Source organism: Passer domesticus, chromosome 5 (assembly GCF_036417665.1).
Source record: "Passer domesticus isolate bPasDom1 chromosome 5, bPasDom1.hap1, whole genome shotgun sequence".
Classification (NCBI taxonomy): domain Eukaryota; kingdom Metazoa; phylum Chordata; class Aves; order Passeriformes; family Passeridae; genus Passer; species Passer domesticus.
The window spans coordinates 77,376,439-77,401,087 of NC_087478.1; the positions used below are offsets into that span (position 1 = coordinate 77,376,439).

General features: G+C 42.9%; 1 protein-coding gene and 1 long non-coding RNA gene across 15 annotated transcripts in view; both read left to right on the forward strand.

Moving 5' to 3' along the window:
- The window catches only part of ERC1 (ELKS/RAB6-interacting/CAST family member 1), a 277,084-nt gene extending 258,775 nt beyond the window's left edge, over positions 1–18,309 (forward strand). For 9 of the 14 annotated variants that reach the window (XM_064421242.1, XM_064421249.1, XM_064421246.1 and 6 more), the window contains 2 exons: positions 1,290–1,478; positions 11,493–18,309. In XM_064421242.1, coding sequence (XP_064277312.1) covers positions 1,290–1,478; positions 11,493–11,630 — 327 coding nt within the window. In that variant the 3' untranslated portion in view covers positions 11,631–18,309. Of the gene's footprint in view, positions 1–1,289; positions 1,479–11,492 lie in introns of those variants that run through there. The other 5 variants (XM_064421250.1, XM_064421251.1, XM_064421256.1 and 2 more) reach the window with 1 other exon arrangement.
- A 3,458-nt stretch (positions 18,310–21,767) lies between these two features.
- Positions 21,768–23,620, forward strand: LOC135301403 (uncharacterized). Its single transcript, XR_010363169.1, has 3 exons — positions 21,768–22,032; positions 22,262–22,385; positions 22,679–23,620. It is a non-coding gene; the product is annotated as an uncharacterized LOC135301403 (long non-coding RNA).
- The last annotated feature ends 1,029 nt before the right edge of the window (positions 23,621–24,649 follow it).

The following is a 24,649-nucleotide window of genomic DNA, read 5'->3' on the forward strand; positions in this document are numbered from 1 at the left end:
AATAAGTGAGCCCTGACAGCCTTATTAAAAGGGGTCGAAGCCAGAGTCTTTGTTGAAAGTAATGCCAGCACCCTGTTTTGTTGACTCAGAGATTATCTCACTCCTTATTCATTAGCAGGGTCAGAGGTGTCCTATTGAAAAGATATCCCCAGCCCACTAACAAACAGCAGGTGCAGCCTCTGCCTGGGAACACGAATGGAACTTGCTAGGACTTTGGCAAGGCTTCCCAGCTCTCCCTGCCCAGCACCTCATTTTATGGAAAGGAGGCCCTAAGCCCAGTTCTTCCCTAATTTTTCAGAATCTGCAAACTTTAGAGGTTTGCATTACTGTGGTTTTGAATATGTGCCCACAAACATCTAGAAAAAATGAAGCAGTATTCTTGTGGAAGGTCACAGCAAAGGGTGCCCAGTAGGCATTTATGCACTTGAGCTCTCTATTTTTGTAAAAAAATGAGAAATGGCTCTTCAGATACTTTTTGTGGGAACTGGATAACTCTAGTTTGGATTGCACTGAGGAACAATGTATTAGATTCAGATTGGGTAAAGTATAATGAAACAAAATAGTGCTTTAATAAAGTCCTTTGATTTTGGTTTTTTAGTTTGTGATGTAGATATGATATAGATACATCTATAGATCTAATATATATAGATAGTTTTTTCATTGTCTATCCTGTTTAATAAAAATCATTGCCTTTTCAAAACTAAAGAAGACTATACCTTAACTATGTAAAACATAGAAAATTAAATTTTAACTTTCTGGTGAAGGTATGACTTTATCCAGTTCCTACAGTAGAGATGCAGTCATCTTAGAATTGTTGTGTTTTGGCAAAATTTGAAACTGTTCTCTTTAAAACATGTGTATTGCATACTTAATTTACAATTAATGTTTGTTGGCAAAACAAGCTAAAAATCTATATTGACATTGCTTTTGGACAAGTTGTGGACAGACACCTTTTATCAGAAAAATCTTTTTTTTTTTAAAGTAGTTAAACTGAAGTACTGATGGATAATCAGTAGAGTTAATGCATTCAGTGTAATATTGTTTCATTTTTCACCCATATCATCATTGTTTCCCAGTCTAATCACACAGCTGTCATCATTGCACCCTCTCCCCTGTGTCCTTGTTTCTTTTATGTGGTTGATACGTTATGGACCAGGAGTCCAAGGGAAAGAGTGTTCAGGTTTCATGCACTGTGAAGCTGGACAAGATTGTAACTTAGAGGCTGATCTTTGCCTTCATCACTGCTTGGGTCCCAGGCTGTTCTCACTGTCTCTGCTCTCTTATTTCAGATAATCCAGCCCCTCCTAGAACTTGACCAGAACCGCAGCAAGTTGAAGTTGTACATCGGCCATCTGACAGCCCTGTGCCACGAGCGCGACCCCCTGATCCTGCGTGGGCTCACCCCGCCTGCCTCCTACCACCTGGATGATGACCAGGCAGCTTGGGAGAAGGAGCTGCACAAGATGACCCAGGAGCAGGTGAGTTTGTGGCCTCCAGCTCTGAACAAGAGCTGAACTTGCTGATTGAGGCTTTACTGATCTGCTGATTGAGGTTTTACTGACGTGCCACACCAAAATGTGGTGAAACCTTGTTGTGAGTGGTGAAAGCAGGTAGCAAAGATGAACCCTTCAGCTGATAAAAAGAGTCAGTAATTTTTTTAATCATTACCATGTACTATTTATTATGGAATTTCATCTGCTGTTTTATCTGTGCTTGGGGCCATGCATTTCCACATTCATGGGAAATCAAATTGCAAGGTACCACTTTTGCCATGTTTTAACTGTTAACAAATCTTAGCAGCTCTCTAGAATTCAATGTAGCCATCAAGATCTTAAATCTTACTTTAATTACATAAACCATATATATTTTAATTGACACATTTATATAAGTGAATGCAGTGTCCTTACCTGCTGTTACGGAATATTCTGCCAGTAATTTCTACTGCTTACCCACCTTACCTACATACCTGAATCAAGATTGGACTCAGTGTGCTGGATGTGATACACCCATGCTTATATACACACACACAGTGACTTCAGAAACCCACCTGTATATTTCCAGGAGTTTTGGAATACAGAACTGAAAGGGTTTAATAAGAGTTTGTCAGATGATGTCTCCACAAGAGGCTGTCAATCTAGTTATAAATCATCTACTGAAAGAATCTTCCTTTCTTACAGCTCTGGTAATGTCTTACCTTCCTTAATCCCTTCATTGGCAGTTTTTTTATCTTATGTTTCTAGACTATAATTCACCATTCCCTACAACCTTTTTTCTAACTCATTCCTATTTCTCTTCTCAATTTTCTTTACTGTTCTAATCCTATATTACTGAACCACCTTGTCTGTCAGATTGGGATGGAGCAGTGGGTGACAAAACCTGTAGCATGTATGGGAGCCACCTCTGCCCATATCCACTCTCATTTTCAAAGTTTGGATATCACTGAAATAAATTGCCTCATTAATTATAGCTGTTCTGGTCTTCATATGTAATCATGATCTGTGGGGACAGTTGGTATTTGCTATTTGATCAAGAGATGTGGGTAAAAAAAATACAAAAAGCTTTCTTTGTCAAGTTCTTCTGAATAGTAACCCCAAAAATAATATTTCCCATTAAAACTTTGCTAGTCCATTAGCAACACTTATGGGTTACACAGTAAAGAAAGCATTGTGAGAAAAGGGAATTACCTAAGTTGTTCTGGAAAGAGAAAATAATTCTTTTTCTGTCCTCTCACATTATTGTCTTAATTCTGCACTGCTGTCACCACAGTTGTTTAAAGTTACTTCTCCATTCACGATTCCCAAGCATAAATAATGTCAGCTAAAATAAAATGTAGCTGTCTCTTCTGCTTTCCCATACTCAGATGGTATTTAAGAAGCTTCAGTTGCAAAACACAAACTAATGATATATTTCAATTTACAAAGCAGACTTTTCATTTAAGCCATGGAGCTTTTCTGTTTCTAGCTGCAGAGTTTCCTTTGTGCTTAAAGTATTCCCATGGGGGGTGGGAATCAGTTCTCCAGATTTGCAGAAGGCCATCACAGAATACCCATTTTGCATCTTTGGAATTTTAATGAGTTTTGTAAATTACCTCAAATCCAGTGCCTTAAATTCACTCCTGTCCCTTCTAATATGATCTTCTGTAGATAATGCTTTACAAGCCTCAGTGGGAAAAAATTAATCCCCTTGAATGTTAAGAAGTGCTAAAATGATTAGGGAGGATACATTTAACCAACACCAATCATATTTAAGCATGATGCCAACGTATCCACTTCTCACCAATGAGATTACCTAGTTTGGTTTGGTTGCTTTGGGGTTTTTTAATAAATAGTTAAGAATTCGTTTTTGAACTAATGTTTTTGGAGCTGTTATTTCCCTCTGCAGCAACTTTTCTTGGCCAAAGTTGGTTTGCTGTGTTTCATCATAGCCAATATACTTGGTAGATCTTTCATCCCTGCTGGGGAGGTTCAGGTACAAACAGCAGGAGTTCTCTGTGGCTTCTTCTGGTAGATAAAACTGGTGTATGAAGTAAATTTAACCTTCTCACACTTCTAGTGCACCCACGGTGACCCAGAGTAACCAATGTACAAATAGTTGTTGGCAAAGTATCTGCCAGCATCAACACCATGGATCCTAGGGGAATTTGTTGCCGCATAAATAATTTTGTAGTCTCAAAGTCTGACTGGTAATTGGTGCCTCTTATCCATAATAATGTCTCAACACTACCATTGAGTTCAGTGATGGTCCTTAGTGACTTCAAGTGACTACAGAGCTTGCTGAGTTGGAAAGGACCCACAAGGATCATCGAGTCCAGCTCTTATCCCTGCACAAGACATTCCCAGGAATCACAGCAGGTGCCTGAGAGCTTTATCCAAACACTTCTTGAACTCTGTCAGGCTTGGGGCTGCGATCACATCCCTGGGGAAGATTGATTGTAATCAAGCTGTGGGGCCAAGATACTATATCATTCTTTGTTGGCATTTTATCAAAGACATTGTGTAGGCTGACTTATTGTAGTAAAATTTTGGTTTGTAATGAAGAACTGAAGCCAGCACTTATGAGTATATGGTGTCTCAAAACCTAATCTAAAATGATATATTAGACTAAGTTGTGGACAGTAAAGGATCTATAGAGCTCAGAACCATGCCATTAAATTGTTCCTGTGGTAGGAAATGACCCTTTGAGTCAGTTCTGACCAAATGTCCCCAAAAAAGCTACCCAGTACTGTTTCTGGAACTGTCATCCTTCAACTAGTTCATGTCCTATTTGATTTTTCTTATTAAAAAACTGAAGTTACCAGAAGGAAAGAGGAATGTTCCAAGTCTTGACACTCAGAAATAAAAATTCCATTCATTCATTACAAATAATTGCATTATCCTAGCAATTTCTATTAAATACCATATTTTCTTTCACTTTCCTTGAGGTATCATTATGTTAATATTCTTGAGCTCTGTAGAATGACTGCTCTGTTTCACATTTCAGATAGTTGCCTGTAAGTGTGGGATTTTATTCCTTTATGAAAGCAAATGGCATTAAGAACATAATTATATGGTCCACGCTTTTATTTGTAGTTTGGGTTTTGTTTTGCTCTTATCTGTAAAAAAAAAAAAAAAAAAAAAAGAATTGAGTAGAAACTGGAATTTGCTGAAAATCCTCACTTCAGTATGTCAGAGGTGGTGCCCTGCACTGGGGCTGAGAGGCAGCAGTGTGAGAAAATAAAAAGAGCCAAAAATCCAGAGCAGCCAGATATTAAAAGTAGGCAGCAGTATTAGGTTTGTTAATAGCTTAAGGACTATCAGCAATATTTCTTAGTACCTCAAATCCAGCTGTAAACGTGCAGGACCTTGAATTTCTTATTTTCAATAGGTCCTGCATGGATATTTGGAAAAAATATTTCTTCCAACACAAGATCTATACAACTAAAATAATTTTCTTAACCCTAGGAGTAGGAGGCATGTTTCCCCCTGGCTCCCTGCCATCAGAGGCTCTTTCCAGCCATGTCCAGCATGTCCTGGCTTCCTCAGGCAGGGGGTCCTGCCAGTTTCTGCTGGCCCTTAAGCACCAGTTTGTTCCCTGCACACTCCTCTCCTGCTCCAGAGGTGTTTCTGGCAGCATTTGCATTGTGACCTGGGCATCAGCAGCAGGCTTGGAGACCAGGGCAGGTACATTTCCATCAGAGGCTCTCTCAGAAGCCACCTGCTATGGGAGCTTGTCTCACCCCACTCACTACCTGTGGCTGCTCTGCTGTGAGTTACAGAGAAAGGCACTTGTGAAAAATCTCATCCAAGAGCCTTCGTCGTGCAGGAAGGTTCCCTTCCCTTTCCCTGTGCTTCAGCCAAAGCACAGACCTTCTGGGAATTCCTGCTTACTAATCCTCTCCCAAGAAATCAGGAATGCCTTCTCTGCTCAGCTGCCCAAAGCAGAGGAAAGAAAAAGGTGATAATGTCACTTCACTGTAGCAGTCACAAGCTCTGTGTCAGCCAAAGAATCATGGCTTGGTTCCAAGGAGCAACATCTACCTTGCACTTCATTAACATTTCAGCCTCCACAGAGCAATGGTAGCTTTTTGTACAAAAGGGCACCAAACCTCATACCTGTAGCTGTCAAATTTCATTTTAAAACTGCGTATTTGATTGTTAAATCATGAAAATATTCAACACATATTTTGATTTGTTATACAAACAATATTGCAACTAGGATAAACTTTACTTTTATAAACATCCTGTGTACTTCTTTTTTCAGATTCTGCTTGTGTTGTTCTGTCATCTGTGAGGAATTACTCAACTTACTTAGTTTCTGTAAAGAAATTACTCTGCTATGATTTGCATTTAGTCATTCTAAATTACTCTGTTACTTCAGAGTTTACCCTTGTCTTCCTTCTCTGACTGCTCTTCTATTAGCTTGTTATCTTCCCCCACTTGATTTATGTCATTTATTTTTAATTTGTAATCTTATGGGAATGCATAATGTATTTTAAAGTTAAACAGTCCACTTCTGGTCTCTGTTAGAAATTAGAAGCAATAATTGCATCAATTTATATCCTTCTTCATGTGCAAATCTATTTCCTGAGTTTGGTTGAGAAAGCAATGGATATGGGAATTCTCTAAAATTGTTACATTATAAAGTATTTTAAACTTTTCTATTTAATGGTTTGGGTGAGGATGAGAACAGTGTCATAGTTCTTACATTCTGGTTAAAATCACAAGTGTTATCTGTAAGTTAGCCATGTCCATAATACCATGACATCATTAATTTTTATTTGTCCATGAAATTGCTAATATTAATTACAATACACAATCAAGAGTATTAACAACTCCTAACTTGAAATGAGATATAAAAAGAAAAACACTGATTTCAGGACACCATCAAGCATTGTGTGTGTGTGTGTGGCGTGTCAGAAAATGAGAGTGGTCTCATTAGAAACAGTCCTTACAAGCAGGAGGTGCAACCCCAAGCTGTTCCCTTGTTTTTCACTCTCCTCATGTTTTGCTCTTAGCAGTAAATTCTGTTCCTCTGGCCCTTGCTCAGACACCGTGGTCCTTGTGACAGCTTTGTGCAGCATCTCCTCATGCTGAGCTACTGCTGTGGATTCTGCTTTTATATCTCTTTCCTTTCCAAGTTAGCAATAGTTAATGTTAATGATGGATAGTATATATTTTAATTAAGATTAGTAATTCCATGCACAAATAAAAATGGGCAATGTGCATTGTAGATATTATTTTAAAAGACTCTTTCATCTGAAATCTTACTTTAATTTTTAAATTTATGTTTTTTAAGTATTTCGAAAAAGCTAACATAACCCCCAAATTTCCAGATAGAGCAGAAATATTTAAGGGTTTACATTAAAAATTTTTCTTCTTTTGTTTTTGAAATTTGTCAGACTGGATTTCCATATTTGTAACCCTTTATTTTGACTGCTTTATAGGTACATAGTTGAGAAATAAAGGTTTATATGTAATTAGCTCTCACTACATCAAACACATGTATTTGTACACTGGTTTGTCTGGGTAGATGAAAAAGCTCTTGACAATTTGCCTGAGTGAAGTTTAAAGTTGAGACAAAGCAAAGGTTTAGATTAAATCAGTGTAATTTCTTATTGGTGTTTACTTGAGTAACTTCAAGCTCTAAATATAGTTTTCAGACTAACCATAACCTGATTCAGAAACACTTGAACTTCAGAGAAACATAATTTTATATTCTGTATTCTGTCCTTATAGAAGTTCTCCACTAACTTTCTTTTTGTGCATCTCTACAAGTTCTTCATATTCTGTATTCAGGCTTACTGTCCATAGCCCAAGATGAGATAATCAGTTTATCTGTGTTTGCCCTTTTTCATCAGTGCTCCTTTGGAATTGTTAACGAGGCAAAAATCACACTGGGAAGTATAAATAAGTTTTAAAGAATCTTAGTTTAATTATGCCTTGTTTGCATTATGGGAAAAGCAGAGGCCACGAAGGTTCTGCAGAGCAGCAGCACAGTTCACCCAGTTTGCATATAAAACCACAGCATCCTATTTCTTAACTAGGAAGTTATCTTCATATGAATCATTCATATGGCTCTGAATGTCAACTAATCTTTAAGTAAGTTCTGAAATATCTTGGAACAGAGAAGCGAAATTCATGGTGGATTGTTAGGGATTTTTTTTCAGTGATGGAGTTTAACTATAAATGGAAAATTATTCCTATCGTGACTTGCTCTAAACACAGGAAGGAAGGCAGGCAGCAGTGCTGAAAAGTGTCTGACTCTTGCAGATTATCTGCAAGCTTTCTTTCCCCTGAGATGCTGAAGGCCATTTCTGTTCTTCTGTCCAAAGATAAATACTGTTAAGCACTTCTGGGGTCCTTGCTGTCCTTTCGTTTCTGAGCTGTCTATTCTTACTTGTCATCAACTAGACAAAAAACATATCTGGCTTTGCCTTCTCATTTTTGGTCATTTCTATGAGGCAAGTATGTGAATCTCCTCATATCCTCAACTGGAAATGCCAACAAAAAAGGGTTGTTCACATTTCTTTGTTTTCATAGAAAAATGGTATGGGGAGGATAACACCATTGCATTCACAAGAAAAAAAAATCTGGGAAACCAGGAGCAGAACTGATGTTCATAATTTCAGAGAAACTTCCCTAAAATTTGGACTTTGACACATCCAGGTGAATCCAGTTATGCCACTGAGAACTGGATGTTCCCCTTGCTTGATGGAGAGCTTGGTGGTGTGCTGCTGCCAGCTGCTGCCGGCAGGAGTGACGTCAATGGAGATGATATCCCTGGCCTAGAAATGCTGCCACCAGCCATAGAGCCCATTAAGATGTCTTTGCTGAAGTAGGAATCACATTATTAAATCTGGCTGTTCTGAAGCAAACTCAACTCAGGGCTATCATTGCTATTTTTCCAAAGACGCTTCGTCACAAACATCTGCCAGCCAGCTGTGTAGACTTTCTGTCTGTGCTAATTTGTAAAGTATTGTTGCTGGCCTTCAGCATTCAGAGCCATCTTCTTTTGACTTCTTGATGGTCAAAAACTCTCTTGTTGGAAATATTTTCTTCCTCTGGTTAAGTTGGTTGCTTTTGTTTGGTTGCATTTGATTTATTAGCTTTGGCATCAGCTGATTTTGTTGGGCTTATCTTGATTTTATAAGGCATCTTACAAATACATAAATGCTGACTAGTAGAGCAAGAAAATGAGACTTCACTGATGTTGCAGTATTGCCCCACTGAAGACAACATCCTGCAGGATTCTCCTTTGTCCACCCAATCTCTTTCAGTTTAGAAGTTCAATCTCTTGCAAGTGCTTTAATATTTCATTAATTTAATTGCTTTGTCCTTTCCTGGAGCTTCACCTGGAGGATTTGGCTGAAAGGCCAGCAAGAGGGGTGCTGGCTGGGCAGGTGGTGGTGGTGCAGGACCTCTGCTTTCCCTGCTAACACTGCCCTCTCCTGGTTCTCCTGCCGTGGACTGAGAGCTCAGGACCCTTGCAGGTGCCAGATAAGAAAAGGAGAATGATGATGCTGGCTGTTTCTCCTGTTGCTTGCTCTCTCCCAGCTCCATGGTCTCCCATCCTTCTGATGGATGGCACCATGCAATCTTTGTGCTTGCCCAAGAAGGCACAAGGCAGCCGTGTCTCAGAGCTGTAGGCTCAGAGCATTCCCAGGAATGACGTGGTGGGGGGGTTGCAGGCTGCTGTACCTGGGGCCACCTGCACGGCTGGGATCTCACCAGCCTTACAACCCCAGGCTCAGAAGCTGTCCCTGAATCCCAGTCCCCTGGCTTTTAATATCCAGCACCACTCCTGGCTGCTGCTTGTTCTGACTCTCTCAATCCTGCTTGATGGCTGGACCTTTCCTAGGCTTATCCATCATTGTAAGTTCCTCACTAATACCTGTGCCAGGTTGCTGGTCACCCATCCACAGCCTGCCATTCCTGAGCCATTATGGGCTACTGCTGAGCCCCCCCTTTCTCCCCCAGAGCCCTCCCCAAGGCCAGAGTGCTCCCCTCCCTCTCTTTCCCCATTCCCAGCTCATGTCACTCCACGGAGCGGGATCAGGTTGCCTTTGCATTGTGATTCTTGGCAGGAGCCCCTCTCGGGTTCCTATGGCTGTTCTGTGAGTGCAGCAGCCAGCAGGAACAAAGCACATAAGAACACATTAAACCAACGTTCAGCATGCAAAGCCCCAATAATTTACTATATGCTACCCTGCCTAGTAAAGGGAACAGTGTAGCACGCTCGCCCTTTTAATTTCCTTTCTCACACTTTTGTCTACAGAAGCCTGCACCATAACTTTCTTAAAAAGCATTTTTATTTATTCCATAGTCGTTCTTAGGCTGTTTGTTTTAAAGCAGTTTCTTGCAGAAACAATTTGCTGTGCTTTGCTTGATACCATCACTAAACAGAGACATGCTGTTGTATCTGATTAGAATTTTAATTGTAGAAATCTAACCTTTGCCACTGCATTGTGCTCTTAAAGTGGTAAAATGATCCCTGCTGTGCTGCTGCCTGATAGTTCTCTCTTTTTAAAACCTGCACTGAGCAGTGTTACAGAAGTGCCAAGCACAGATCAACAAATCTGATGAACAGTTATCCCTTCAGGCATGAAAAATGCCAGTTTGACATTCTTTCCATGTCTTGTATTAACACAGTAGAGTTCCAATAAAAATACTAATCAGTTAGAAATAAGAAATGTTACAGAACTGACAGATAATAAATTTTTTAAAACCACACAAAATTTAAAAGAAGGTTCAAATAAGATAAGATGGTTGCTCACAGCAGCTCAAAGTGACAAAGAACTTTGCCTTGAGAAGCTGGAAATAAGCTTCAGAGTCCATCTTAAGTGTATGTACCTGCTACATATATGCTTGTCTTGTGTTCATAGAGAATATGCTTTATTAGAAGACAATCCTATCACTGAACAAATAAAAGAGCTTTTTTGGTATATAGAACAGGGCAGGGCTGTCTGCTTGAAAGCTTATCCAGTCTATCTGTCTATATCATCTGACCTACAAAGGGATGCTGCTTCTCCATGTTCTCTGAGGTCCTTAGACCACTGGGAGTACAGTAATCCCTAAAATGCTTGCACAAAGTACAGCCTTCCTTGGGATTGTGCACAGTTCACAGGCCAGCATGGACTTTATCAATTGCTGGGCAGCTAAGCAGGTTACTGAAGGCAGATGTTTCCTGCTCTTTATTAAGACTCTGTGGGCCCCTAAATCTGGCAATGGCATTAGGCTCAAAGCTGGAAGCTGTGTTTGCATATGTTGTGTGACATGGTTTGGGACACCACTTGTTGGAGAAACTGTTTATAAACTGTAGACAGAGTGAATAATATAAAGTTTGAAATTCTGTGTCCTGTTCTGAGCCAGTTGTAGGGATCTGAAGAAGGAATGACCCAACAGGAAATGCAGAGTTAGTAAACAAAAATCGTGTATGTTCCACTGCAATTGTGTGTAGTCATTTTCTGGCTGAGCTGGGAAAGAGAGTTTCTGAAAATTAGTAATTCCTCAGGAGAAATAGAATTCTGGTTAACTTTGGGTGCATTATGTGACATTGCTATTGATTTCATATCAGGAATAATTCTCAAGTAATGGCCTGTGACACATCCCATTGTTCATGGATAAAAGTCAAGCTGTTTAAAGCAATACACTAGCAAGCTGCTGTATTGCTCCTGCAATATGGTTGCCTTCAGAAAAACATTCTGCAGAGGAAGTTTTTCTTATATTTATCACAGAGCAATGCATTCAGGAGTAGTTAAGTCATGTGGACATGATCTTTGCTGGGAAGGTGACAAACCTGGTCCTGTAGAATGAAAAAGTGGGAAATAAAGAGGATGGAGAGCACTCAGTTCCAGGTGAGGGGGTCACCAAGGGAAGATGCAGGTGCTGGAAGCACCCAGCATGTGTCACCTCTGTCAGTTCCCTTCCCAAAGTGGTGGTGTGGCCAAACCTGCTGGGCAGAGCTGTCACACATGTCAGAGCAGGGCCTGACCGTGTGTCTGTGTGTCCTTGCAGCTGCACGACGAGCTGGAGAAGGGGGAGAGGGAGAGCGTGGAGCTGCAGGAGTTCGCCAACGCCATCCTGCAGCAGATCGCGGATCACTGCCCCGACATCCTGGAGCAGGTCGTCAACGCCCTCGAGGAGTCCTCGTGACCTCGGCCACCAGCCCACGGAGCAGCACACCAGTGGCCAAGCCCAGGCAGTCCACGGAGCCATGGGAGTGGAGAGCAATGGGAAAGACAGAACATGGAAACTTCTGGTGCACCTTCGACAAAGAAAACAAAGGCAAAAAAAAAAACCCTTCTGAAAACTACATGCTCTCTAGGTTCTTCCAGTCTGTGATTAATCAGCCATTTTTGTATTCGTCTTCTCACTGCCTTTCTACTTTAGAATGCAATTCCCTATTGACTTTGTTGATGGTGACTTTTGGATACAGCTAAGCAGAGCTCTTCCAAGTCTACTGAGCAAAGAAGAGGGGATCCACTGAACACAAGCAGCTCTAGTTCTCCATGAGGTTGCAGAAGAGTAGCCCTCGCCTTTCATTAATATATCGCTTTTTCCTTCTTGTCTTCTTTCCTCCTTCCTGTTTTTTTCTTTTCATGAAAGCTGAAAGCCTGAATTTCACAGTGCTAAAACCAAACCTGAGTGTGCTCTGATTATGGCTCATGGCTGGCCAGCATCAGCTAGCTCAGGTCTTGCTGCCTGTCTCAATGCTTCTTATGTTCTTAAATAACAGAGTGAGGAAAGGAGAGTTTCCCTCCTTGCTCCTGTCAGTCATTTCATCTAGCAACTGGGGGGAAAAGGTAGTCAGGCATACTGGTACTTTCTGTTTACCTTACGTGGAATTTTATTATCCACTGGTCTGACTCCAGATTGCTAGTTGGGCCATTTTTTGAGGTAACTGTTTTCATCTTTTGATTTTTCAGGGCTTTTAGATGAGGTTTCTCATCATAGGTCTGTGTCTCCTAAGTTCTTACTTTATAGAGAGCTCTCTCCCTTCGAGCAGGTGTGGTCAACAGGTCAGTTCCCAGCTTTAACTTGTACAGTTTGTCCAGTTTTTCAGGCTGTGACTTTGTGAACACTGCCTGTCATCAGAGTAGTCTTAAGCATTCTGTAAATGAGACATTTGCATCATTTAGCTTAAAAGTATAATTTTAAAGCTAAGTTAGGTAAACCAGTAGCATATTTCTTACTATAATTATAATTTAATTTATTTTGGTTTAGCTTACATTGACGAGGAATGAGTTTGAGTTCATAGCAATAACCCTTACAAGGAGGAGCATCTCTGCTGGAGTTGGCACCCAGCTGAGTAGATAGGTGTAAAATCACAGCTTTACTTAAACCAGTGCAATTCTTCTGTGTATATGAGAGGCCTTAGTTTTATTCCCATCCACCTTTGACACTCGTTACAGCTCCTGCTGATAGGTAATATGACCTGAAATCCCAGATCAGTTTGTCCTTGTGGTAGCAAGTCAGAAATCCTATTTTATGAGTAGGACTTGGGTGTTCATTCTTGGACTATGCATTAATGGAGAGACATGTTTTTTCCTGGCTGCCAGTGGTTATGTGTGTCTGGGGGCATCTGCAGGACAGAGCCCTGTAACATGTCCCCATGTGCTCCTTAAAGGAGCTGCTCCTTTGACTGGCTCATGTTACTTCAGAGAGCGAGGGGAAGGCAAAAGGAGACCAAATAACACAGCAGTGGAAGATATCTTGGTTTTCTAGTTAATAGCTAATTATGAATCTTCTCAGTAAACCTCCCATTCAGAGCCTGCAGTTTAATTCCATAGAGCTTACTACATTTTGAGCTTAATCACTAAGCTCTTTTGCTAAGGAAAATGTTCCAGGCCTTTTCAAGAAAGCTGCATTTCTTACATCTCTCAGATCCACAGCACAGCTCGCCTGTAGGTCTTTCACACTTTGTTTTTATCTTTTGAAGTGACCAATTGCTTCCAACAAAAAGGAAATCAGCAAAAGTTTGAGTAAGGGAAGATGTACCTTGTAGGGTTTTTTTTCCCAAACAAGCAGTGAAAATTGGGCAAAACTGAAACCTTATGTACCTGTAGACTCTATTGAAAACTAGCTAATTTTAAATAAATCACATCCCCCTTGATTCTACTGTAACAATTCAGAAGAAGGAGCTGCATTCATAGCCAGGGTGTCCAGGAAGAAGTAAGTCTCAAAAGAAGAGGCAAATCACTCCTTTTCCAACTTCGGAATTGCCAGTGCTTTGCAAATCAGGAGAACTAACTTTAGTTCTTCCTGTAATAGCAGCCTGTGTCTGCAGCTTTTTTTTTTTTTTTTTTTTGTCGTGTGTGAGGGGAGTAATGGGAACCTGAATGTGGGGAAGGGGGAATGCCGGAAGGCCAGCAGACAGTGACTGTACACACTGCTGGGCCCTGCCTCATCCCAGAGCCACCCCTCTGGTCCCATTCTTTGAGTCAGCATGTTTCGATAGGAGCTGTTGTTTTGAAATCTTTCCTCTTGCATTTTCTTCATCACCCCTAATTACTCACTCAAGGAATTTAATGCCGCCTGTAAAAGCATCAGAGCCATCAGCCCAGCATCATCGGCCACCGCCGCCCCTCCTGACTCTCTCATTAACTTATATGGTCAAATCTCCAGCTGCCCTGGTTCCCTGCTGTAAAACAATCCTTCCTCTGTGAGAAGCTGTGGAATTTCCCTTATTGATGGTTCAAATGGCTCCTGCTTGTAAACCTCTTACTGAGATGTTCCTTGATAGTGTTTCTGCTGGAGGCAGGGGGAGGGGATGGGAGTGAGGGGTGATCACTTCAGGCTGTTATTTCAATTCCCTGGCTTTACTGCGTTGCCCACACATCGCAGGGAAGTGCTGCTGCTTCTTCAGCATCTCTAACTCAGCTTGTGGCTGCATTTCCATAGTCCAAAGTGCCCCAGCCAAAGGCCTGGTGCTGTCACGGCAGCGTGTGCGGGATCTGTGCATCAGCAGCCGGGTGAAGCTCACTGTTTACACATCTCCTGGCCTCTTCCCAGGGAGGATTTGTCAAGCCTGGCTGGTTTTCACACTGGCCATTTGGTCCTTTATCTGCCAGCCACACACCTGCTGTTCCTTCCATCTGAATTGTTGAGCCCTGGTGATTTTTCTCGTTAACCGCTGTTATCTCCTAGGTCTTGTAGGCTTCCCATGTTAAAGACTGATCTTAGACCTCTGTAAAGTGCTTTCAGGGAGGGAGCAGATCTCATTTAGGAACAGTCTTGATCCAACTTGATCTCCACTGAACTATTTCAGGTAACCTCTCTGATCCTGTGTCGACAGAGATCCTGTGAACAGCTTGAGGAACTTTGGGCTTTGGGAGGTACTTCTGGCCACAATTTAATGCTGGATGTGACCACTGAAAGCTTTTTCTTTTCACTCGTATGGAGTGCCACACCATTGGCCTTAAGGCAACAAAGGGATTTTATTCTCATAACCCATCATGGAATTGCATATGAGGCGCATGGGAGAAGGGCCTTACGTGGCATACCCTGCAATGCTCATCCAGTTGCCTAACCCACCACTGCTCTTTTAAGATCTTATTCCCAAGTGTCAGCAGCCAGGCAGATGCAGACAGTTTCCTACCACAGTGGTCCTGCAGTGCAGCAGGAAAAGTTTCCTTTTTCTCTAGGAAATCAGGGGCCCTTCCCAGGGACTCTGGGGAAATTTGCTTTTTCTTCTCCTGTTGAATGAAGTTCCATTTGCTACAGGAGTTGTGAAAGTTTTAACTGCTTTAATATTACTTTTTTTTTCTTTTGAGCTGTCATTTGCAGAGAAACTGAGATATGTAAGGACTCAGGAGCTGTTAATAGAAAATTAAATAGGCCATTTTGGCAGGGTTTGGGCTAAAAAATAACTGAAGCCTCTGAAGCCCACATAACACTGTAAAAGCTGACACTGCAACCACACTTGATCATGATATCCACGAGTCCAAGTCCATATTTTCCTCTGAATCCAACCTCATGTAAAACACTAAAAGGACATAACACTAGAATCGCAGGGTGAGGACATGAGCACTGTTTGCCATTGGAGGAAGAATTACCTGGCATGCTCCCAGATGAAGCTCTAAGCCTCTCTAAGCATTCTCTCTCGTTTTGGCTGCCTTTAACCAGCTTTCACTCCAGAAAATGCCAAACCCTCTTTGGAATATCCAGTTTTTGCCAAGTCCTGGGGGCGGAAGGTGAAGGTCCGACGCGATGCGCGGAGCCGCGTGCGCCGTTTCTCGTTGCACGGCTGGAATATGCCTTCTCTCGAAAATTTCCTGGTACTTCAGGGCTCTGAAATTTGCACAAGGGAGCATAAATGTCATAAATCTCATAGAGATAACCCTGGTTGTTGAACCAAAGGGGCACCTCTTCTCATTTGCCCTGTAATTCCCATCCGTTCTGCTGCTAGTGCTCGATTTGTTGGGAAATCTTTACATCTGATGAGGGTTGACAGGGTTGAGTCCCCACTCCTGTACTAATTGCCAATTGCTGCCACTGCAGGGGTCTTCACAAAGGATGTAGAGTCATGCACTGATACTATTTTAAAGCAAAAATGTCACTACATAAAATAACGTGTATATCCCTGAAATGACTCCAGTGAAATGCTAAAGGGAAAGAGTACAATCAAGGCATCTGATAGTGAAAGGAAGCTTCTCCTCAGCTCAACATCCCCACTGGAAGAGGGACCTGAAGAGGCCGTGGAAGGCTGTGGATAACCAACACTGCCCCAGCGGAGCCGGCGGGGTGGGAGGGCCGGGCACAGGGCATCAGGGGCATCGTGCCTGGCAAGGCCAACTCTGCTGACCCTTCTCATCTGCCTGGTGAGGAAGAGGAGTGTCAGGGTTTTTTTTAAAACAAAACGGTGTTTTTAATTGTTTTTTCCACGTGAATGGAAGGAACCTTACGCAACAGCAGATCCTTCTGAACAAAATGGCTGTATCCGCTGACTGTTTTTAAAACAAAAACAAAAAAAAAAGAGAAAAACTGTTTCAAAACTTTTTAGTGTCAAAAGCATAAACTCAGAAATCCTGACTTTTTCCAGTGTGTGTGGTGAGTGCTGTAACCCTGTCATCAGTATCTCCCCTGACTTTTTCAGGGGTGTTTTTTTCCTGTTTTGTTTTCTGCTTGTCGATATTGTCTGTGTGGTCCTAAGGCTGGGGCAGTTACCAACAATGTGTGTCTATTGTCGGTTTGAAACAAAAGATAGTAGTAGAACTGAAAAAGATGTGTTTTAAAAAATATATAAAAATAAATTTCATTAAAAGGAATTCAAGTAAAGAAGCAACAAAGCCATGACTCCTCCTCTCGGGATTGCACGGAAAAGGATTTGTGGGCTTTTAATTACAACCAGTTGCCTTTCACAGGCTTTTGAGGTCCAAGGCAGCTTGGCCTCTTAGGAAATGTTACAAACCCTGTATAAATTCCTGCTTTCCCAGGTTTATACTGTACATGTGTAAGACAGAAATGGGCAGAATGAAACAGTATTTTGGAAGTCAGTCTTTTCTGGTAACAGTTATCAACACCAGGTGTCCCCTAAGATGGGAACCACTGATGTGAATGCTTTGGCCAAATTTTCTGGTTTTTCCATCCCACCCCTTGATGCCAGAGAGATGAGCAAGTTCAGATCAGCTGGTGCAGGTAGTTGAGTGTAGGTTCACTATTAAAGTTTCATTTCCTTGCCTCTGGTGTTGGTCACCAAGTGTGTTATGGGGCAGGAAAGGACCAGCAGCCACTTTCTGCTCTGGTTGCATCAAAGACTTGCATTGCTTGAAAGGAACATCCTGAGGCTAAACTGGTGTGTAAGGTTAACAAAAAAAAAAAAACCCTGACAAATCGCTTTACCTATGAACACAGCTAAAGAATTTCATTAAGTGAATGTATTTTTATTATCAAACTTAACCATATGCTGTTTGTCTGCATTTTGCAACCTTAGTTCAGATCTTGAAAATCAAGTCATTGTGGTTTGCTTTTAAGAAGATATTCCCATTAGGCTCCTGGTGCTTTGGTAGGGATTTTTGTTCAAAACATTGATTTCTTTCACTTGGAAACTGACAAAAAATGGATCTATTGGTCTTGTGTACTGTTATTCGTTATAAAATGTGCTTATCCTAAAAACCAAGTTTTAAGCCAAATTTTAGAAGTAGACATTGTTCCTTTTATCTGCCCCATCTTCCCAGCTCTCTGTGGACAAGGCCAAGTCCTCCCTCCCTCCCTGCCCAGGGGTGGCTGCATTGGCCCCTCATTACACACTCATTACAGTATACCTGGGGAGGCTTTAGTGTAAGATGCCTTTATTTGTCCAGATGCTGGAGGAGGACTGATCCAATGGGACCACAAACAGGGGAATAACTTCTGTGCTAGCCCAACATGCTGCTCCAAGCCCACTAGAACAGTATATTGCCGTTTCCTTCCAAGGCAGTGACTGAGGAGAGCTGCGCACAGCATTCACAAATCATCTGTGGAGTTGAAAAACCATCTGTGGGATGCCCCATCCACTCCACAGGCACAGATCCCTCGTTTGCTTTGGAAGAGACGTGTTGCACTTTAGTGGAGGGGGAGGCAGGCTTTAGGGATGGGATCTGGTGTACTTGAATTCCTTTTGGAAATGACAGCAGCGGGAGACATTGGTGTCCGTGATGCGAGTGCGCACGCTGCCTTCAACTTGTATGTGTTTTATTGCTGGAGTCATGTTACTGACAGGATAATGAAATTGCAAAGAAAATGTGTTATATTCAACTTTGCCTTGATAATATAAACACTTTGTTCATTTTTTTTTTCTTCTTTTTTTATTCACAGACTAAGTTCATCAGGAAATTATAAAATTATTTAAAAATTCTGGGCCCTTCTGTCTTTATTTCAGTGTGTGTTGCTTGGTGTCCTCTCCTGCATGTCCCCAGGTGGGCTACAGGGCTGTTCCCTGACACCAGGCTTGAGGTTCCAGTTGTTGCCTACCTGCACCAGTGGGACAAACCTGATGGGGTTTGGCTGCAAACGTGCCTGGCAATGCTCATGGACACAGCTGGGGCTGCCTGCAAGGTGAAGGTGAGTGACTGGCAAGCACAGGAGTGTCCCAGATACCCCTGGACCTCACAGGTCAGGTGGGAGGAGATAAAATAGCTGCTGTTACAGTCAGCTGTCCCCTTTGCCTGTTTTCCAAGTCAGTGACTTAAATGTTGGTAATGGGTGACTGGATTCCAGATGTGCATCCCGTGCTGAGTCAGTGTCGGGATCACATCTTCCAGAGATGTGCCTGGAAAGCCTTGCTGTGGGAAGGCCAGCAAGGCTGTTTATTGAACGTGTTCCTGGTGAAACCTGGACGTGGGTCCTGTCCTCAGGAGCAGAGGAGAGTCATGGCTTTGTGGCACAGGATGAGCTGGATGAGCTGTGCTCCCTGCAGCTCTACCCAGTGTCCAGTCTCCAGACGAGTTTTGGTGACATGAGAAATGCCTGAGTAATGTCAGTGTAAAAATCTCATTTTTCTGGGTTTTTTGACTGTTCTAAAGAGAATAGCATTGCAACACTGGTCCCACTGGTAGAACAATGTCCATGCTAAACACACTCCACCAGATTCTCCGCAGCTATCCTGAAGCCCTGACAGCACAGACCCCCCCAAGCTGGGACACTTTCTAACCAATTTCTCTCAGTTTCTTTCTCCTTTTGTCTGTCTGTACAGTCAGTTTTTCTCTGTGCTTTCTTGCTGGCCTTGTCCCTTCTGATTTTCCTCAATTCATCATTTCATGAGGCTCTTGAGGTCCTGACTTGTTTCAATGCAAGTGACTGCATGTGTAACAGGAACAGGCAGCCTGATCTCAGTGCCTGGACATTCCCTTCCCTTTGCTGATTGGATTTCAATCACTTGGGCTTCAATCAGGCATGTGAAGCAGTGTGTGGAAAAAGGATGCGTGGGGATTAAGGGTCTCAGGAGCTTTGACAGAAAGAGTCCATCAGCCCCTTGGTTCCCAGTCTGGTTTATGTTTGCTCAGGCGTCTTTGGCTGAGAAGGGGATTCGTGATTCCTGTCAGGCCAGGGTGTGCCTGGCTTCTGCAGCACAGTCCAGATCAGCTGAATGAAACCACATGCCACATAAATTTAACCAGTTACTGCTCAACAAGGTACCCATCAGTCTGATAATGGCACAAACACCCCTTCTGAAGGACTGGTCCTTTTTAAAGGAGTAGTGAAAGGGCAGGGGTCCGAGTCAGCCCCAGCAGGACAGCACATCTGCAGGGAGAGCAGCACATCTGCAGGGAGAGCTGAGCTGAGGTCTGCAGCCCACACTGGCTCTGCTGCTTGGTGAGTTGCAGAGCTGTGTCCCCACAGGCTGACTCATGTTTTGGATGGCCCATAACAATAACACTGTTCGTGCTCAAAAGAGAAGATGCAAATGCCTTTTGTGCCTTATCAGGTTACATTTCATGCATTGTGCACTAAAACATGAGGCATCTGAGCAGAATTGTCTGTGTTGACTGTAGCTACTGTGACACTGAACAGGCAAGGCAGCAGTGGAAACAGCAAATTGTCAGCCCTGGGATCAAGCACACACAGATTTGAAACATTTTCCTTTGCACATAGGTTTGTAGGGATGTGCACAGCCCCTGTCTTGATTAAACATGGGCCTTGTGCAGTGCTCTAGCCAGGATGACTTGGGAAAACCTGCTTTTCTAAATCACACCAGTCAGGGAAACTGCTGAAACCACATCTGCAATCCACTGGGAGAAGCTACATATATAGGATCTCCTATTTCTGACAGGATCTGCTGTGCTTGTGCTGCAGATGCCTTTTGCTTGTGTGGATTGAAGCTGTAGGGGTGCATCAGCCAGTCCAAAGATTACCCCAAAACAGTAATTAAAACCAATTGCCCATGCTAATGATCTGTATCTGACCAGTGACCTTTAGTCTGGGATTTTGAGACATCAAGTAGGTCTTCTCACTGGGCTTCAGGATGTTTAGAAATCTCAGGCAAATAGCCAAAGTCCTCTTTCTTTAATGTCTTAAAACCCTCAAGCTCAAGTAGGGCATATAACCTGGAAAACTAAATGTTTTCTAGGTGGATATACTAAAATTAGGTGCAAACTACTTTTTTGCATATCAAGCAGACAGAGCCATACACGTTGTGTTGGTAGAGCTTATTTCTGAATATCCTGGTGATGTATCATAAAACATAAGTGGAACAGCTGGGACCAGCTTGGGTGTAGCTGTGGGGTTACAGCAAGTGATTCTCAGGGTGTGGGCTTTGAGTCCATCTGGTTTTAAGGACATCAGCAGTAGCTTTTCCCAATGTTTACAATTGCAAGCATTAAAGCTGTTCTAGAAGGCTGACTAAGAAGTTAAATATTTAGGCCCAGGTACTGCAGCCCATTTGTGTGAAGTTGTCGCTTACTTCAGTGGGAATTCAGCTCCAAAAACATCTATGGACACAAATCTCATGACAAGGCAAGTTAAAAAAACCTTTGGCTTCTTTATGTATTGCTAAAAAGGATGGGTGGCTGCTGTAGCTCGAAACCCATCCTAGAAGGATTTTTGTTCAGCTTGAGTAAACCCTTCATTTTCTGTAAGGGCACACCATTTTGGGGAACCACAAGTTTTGGAATGTATATGAACGCTCTTAACCTTTCTTATATAATGCACAGAAGCTGGTTTTAGCTCTAAGCAGTGCATGCTCCTGTAGCCCAGTGCACTGAAGTGCACGTATGGATATATATGTCTGTGCCCATCTGTGTGATCATGTATAAATACACAGAGCTGCCCACTGGAAACCACGCTTCAAGAATGCCAAACCTGCAATGGCAAAGGCCTGGGAATTAGAAAATCTGCATGACCTCATGCCTAATATGTCCATGATGCAATTTTCAGTAAGGTATTTATGTAACTGGTTTTTTGCTAGATGCTTCCTTCATTAAGTGTGCAGGATGAATGGATTTCTTCGAACTGGTAATTGCCCAATCCCCACCACTGCTGCCATCCAAGACCACCAGTTCTCTGCCACAAGCCTCTCTTTACTTTGCTTCTTTAAATTATCCCTCATGCTAGTGGTAGCTTAGACATTAGGAGGGCTGTTCCTGTTTGTGCTTTTGCTCCCTGAGCATTCCAGCACTTCCCCATGCCCATATCTCTGACCTGTAATTGCCCCCACTTATTTCTGGTGGGCTTGATAACCCAACTCTTCACCTAGCAAAGAGTTCTGTTTCTTCAGCCACAGAGCTGAGCTTTAACTGTGATCACACACCGTGGACTGCCTGAGGCTTGTCAGGAATTCAGTGACTTGGAGATAGGATTAAAGTGGAGGTAAATGGATGTTCTTCCTTATTGTCTACAGAGCACATTGACTTTCCCAGCCAGGTCATTCCTGGCAGGCACACAAGCCCTTCTCAAAGTCCCATATGAAATATTTGAGACTACCTGACAGCTGAAGTGACTGACACGTCACAGAAGAGGCACATGTCTGCAGGCACTTGAGGGCTGCAGCTGCACAGAGCTCCAAAACGCTGCACTGGATACTCAGTGACTAGAGAACGTGCAGTGGGATTTACAGACTGAGTGCAAAGTGCAGAAGGAGGTAAATTTCATTTCAGCATCTCATTTTTTTTAGTCCCCACATGACTTCAATCAGCCATTCATGCCATTCATCTATGATTTAATTAATTTAGCATTAATAGTTACTGTTAGTGTGGTGGTGGTGGTGGTGGTAGTCATCAAAGTTTGAGAAAGCTCCTTCTATGGATATTTTGAACTGCTGCCACTTTTGCTGATATCCTTCATTATAAAGTAGCATATTTTGGATTCAGGTCTGTTTTCCCAATCCAAATGGTGACTGTGTAATGTGGTTTTCAGAGAGAGCCAGGGAGCTTCCACTCAGGCTCACGGCACCCACCAAAGCCAGGGAGGTTCAGCTGTGGCACAGCATCACAAGTGAGTGTCTGCATTGCTGCTCTCTCACCCAATCTGATGCCTGAGTGACTCCTCCATAATTTTCATTCTACCAAGGAGTTAATTTGGGGAGCTACTCTTTTGTGTATGAATCCATGAAAATGATACTTGTTCAGGATACCCTCTTTTCCGTTTTTATTTTGGTATTTTGTTTAAGTATTTTTAGCAGAATGCAGCTGAAGCAGTAGCCAAGCTCTTAGCAGGTTTGTGCAGAGCTGGGCTCTGCTCCCAAGGTGCCTCTTTGGCACAACTGGTGAATACTCGTGTCTTTACAGACTCTTGGGTCTCCAAAGATGTAAAGTGAACCAGGATGAGTGGGAATTCATGCTGGTATCTCGATTGTCTGCATCAGAGGAGGCCCTACAACAGGGAAAAACAGGAATCTCCAGTGAGAATGATGTATGACCATGGCAAGGTCTTTCTGCTCAGCAAAACCAGAGAGGACAATGGTAGCTGGCAGCTGCTGTGTCAGCTGCCATCCTTGCTGTGGATTTGTGTGGGGCTAGGAGCACGCTCCCTGCCAGTTTGCAGGGCTCAGCTCACCTGCAGCAATCTGTCCAGCAGTAGCAACTCCATGGCTCCCATTGTCTCCTCAGATGACAAACCAGCAAAGTGCTTTGAGGCAGTAGTGCCCAGTTTTTCAGCTCTGCCAACTTCCTCAGAAAGCAGCACCCAGTTGTGTTACCTTTATTTTTTAATCCAAAGTAGTTACAAACAAGGGGTTTGCTGGTTGCTTTGGACAGCCTTCAGGAATCTGGCAGGTGTGGCAAACACAAGAACTGCCACCCCAAAGCTCTTGGTGCTGCTGCTCCTTCAGGAGATGGGGGAACAAGTTGGTGTCTCCTGCAAAAACTTCTTTATGATCATTTCTAGTACAATACTATAAGAAACCTCTTTTTCTTGCCCCAGTGATATGAGAGGTATGAAACACTGCCTTGAGCACAGATCAAAGAAAGATGATAAAAAAAACTCTTTCCCCTTGTGCATTCAAAACCCTCCATCACATATTGCACACCACAGATTGTGCTTCCTACCAGTGCCCTCTGAAGGGTCCTCTGCTGTTAGTTTGGCAGCAATAAGACACCTTGCATCCAAAATAGATCCCTCACTAGACCCTGGGGGAACCCAGAGGAAATGAAAAAACTGGCATTTGTCAGCAAAATGTAGTGTAATTCACATCTTCCATCAGGAATCCGTGTGCACAGCCATGCCTGGTGCAGCAGGCAGGGATTGATATTTGTCACCCCTGGCTCCTCATGGACCTGGGCAGGGTTTGGCTGCTCACCCAGCCCACAAGGTGTGCCAGGGACAGGCAGCAGCTGCTGGCTGCACACTGAGCTGTGGGAACAAGCTCTTTGCCAGGTGGTGGATGTTGGAGATGTGGAGCACCCAGTGTGATGGCAGCCCTTGCAGTCTGCCCAGCAGCCCAAAGGTGCCAGGGAAAAGCTGCTCCTCACCCTTGTGGTTGGAGGCTCTAATTTCCCCCTTTAGCTGTGCTGCCCCTCGGAGCCCTCTAGGCTCCCCTGATGGGGGAAAACCTCTTTTTAACAGTTCTGTGCCAGGACTGAGAGATGCACAAGACTTTTTTGGGTCTTCAAGTTGCTGTTCATTTTTATCTTATCAGAAGTTCAGCACACTGTCTGCACCAGACTTAGTGTGTAAGAAAGTACAGCAAAAATGGTCTTTTAAAGCTGTTGTATCCAATTCACTCTTAAAACATTTTTTATTTCTACCTTTCTACCAATAACTAATCCTTTGCCTGTCCCTGTAACCTCTGCACTGCAGATTCCCACAACCAATCACCCTGTGCCACCAACACTGCAGAAAATGGAGTAGATGAAGAAGTTCAGACAATGCCCAAGATGCCCAGCTTGTCTCTTATCTACCTCTATACTAAAATCCCAAAACTCTGAATTTCTCACCCCGTGACAAACTACACTGTTCTCTATTCTCTATTTCACACACTTCCAATCCTTCCCAAAGTCTTGGAAGCTTTTTCCATGGGCGAAGGTTAAAGGCAGTGCTTCCCTGGGGGTCAGGACCCCTCAGGATGGGCAGAGAAACATTCCCTGTGCCCTGGGTTCCAACATTCAGTTAATGAAGTGATGACTCCTGACAACAGGAGTGGTAACACGATGGCTCATGCTCATCTGTCAGAAGAGCAGATCAAAGCCACCCGTGGAGCTGCAGACTGAAATCACCACGGCTGACCCAGAGGCTTCACTGTGTCAGTGACACCGGGACCA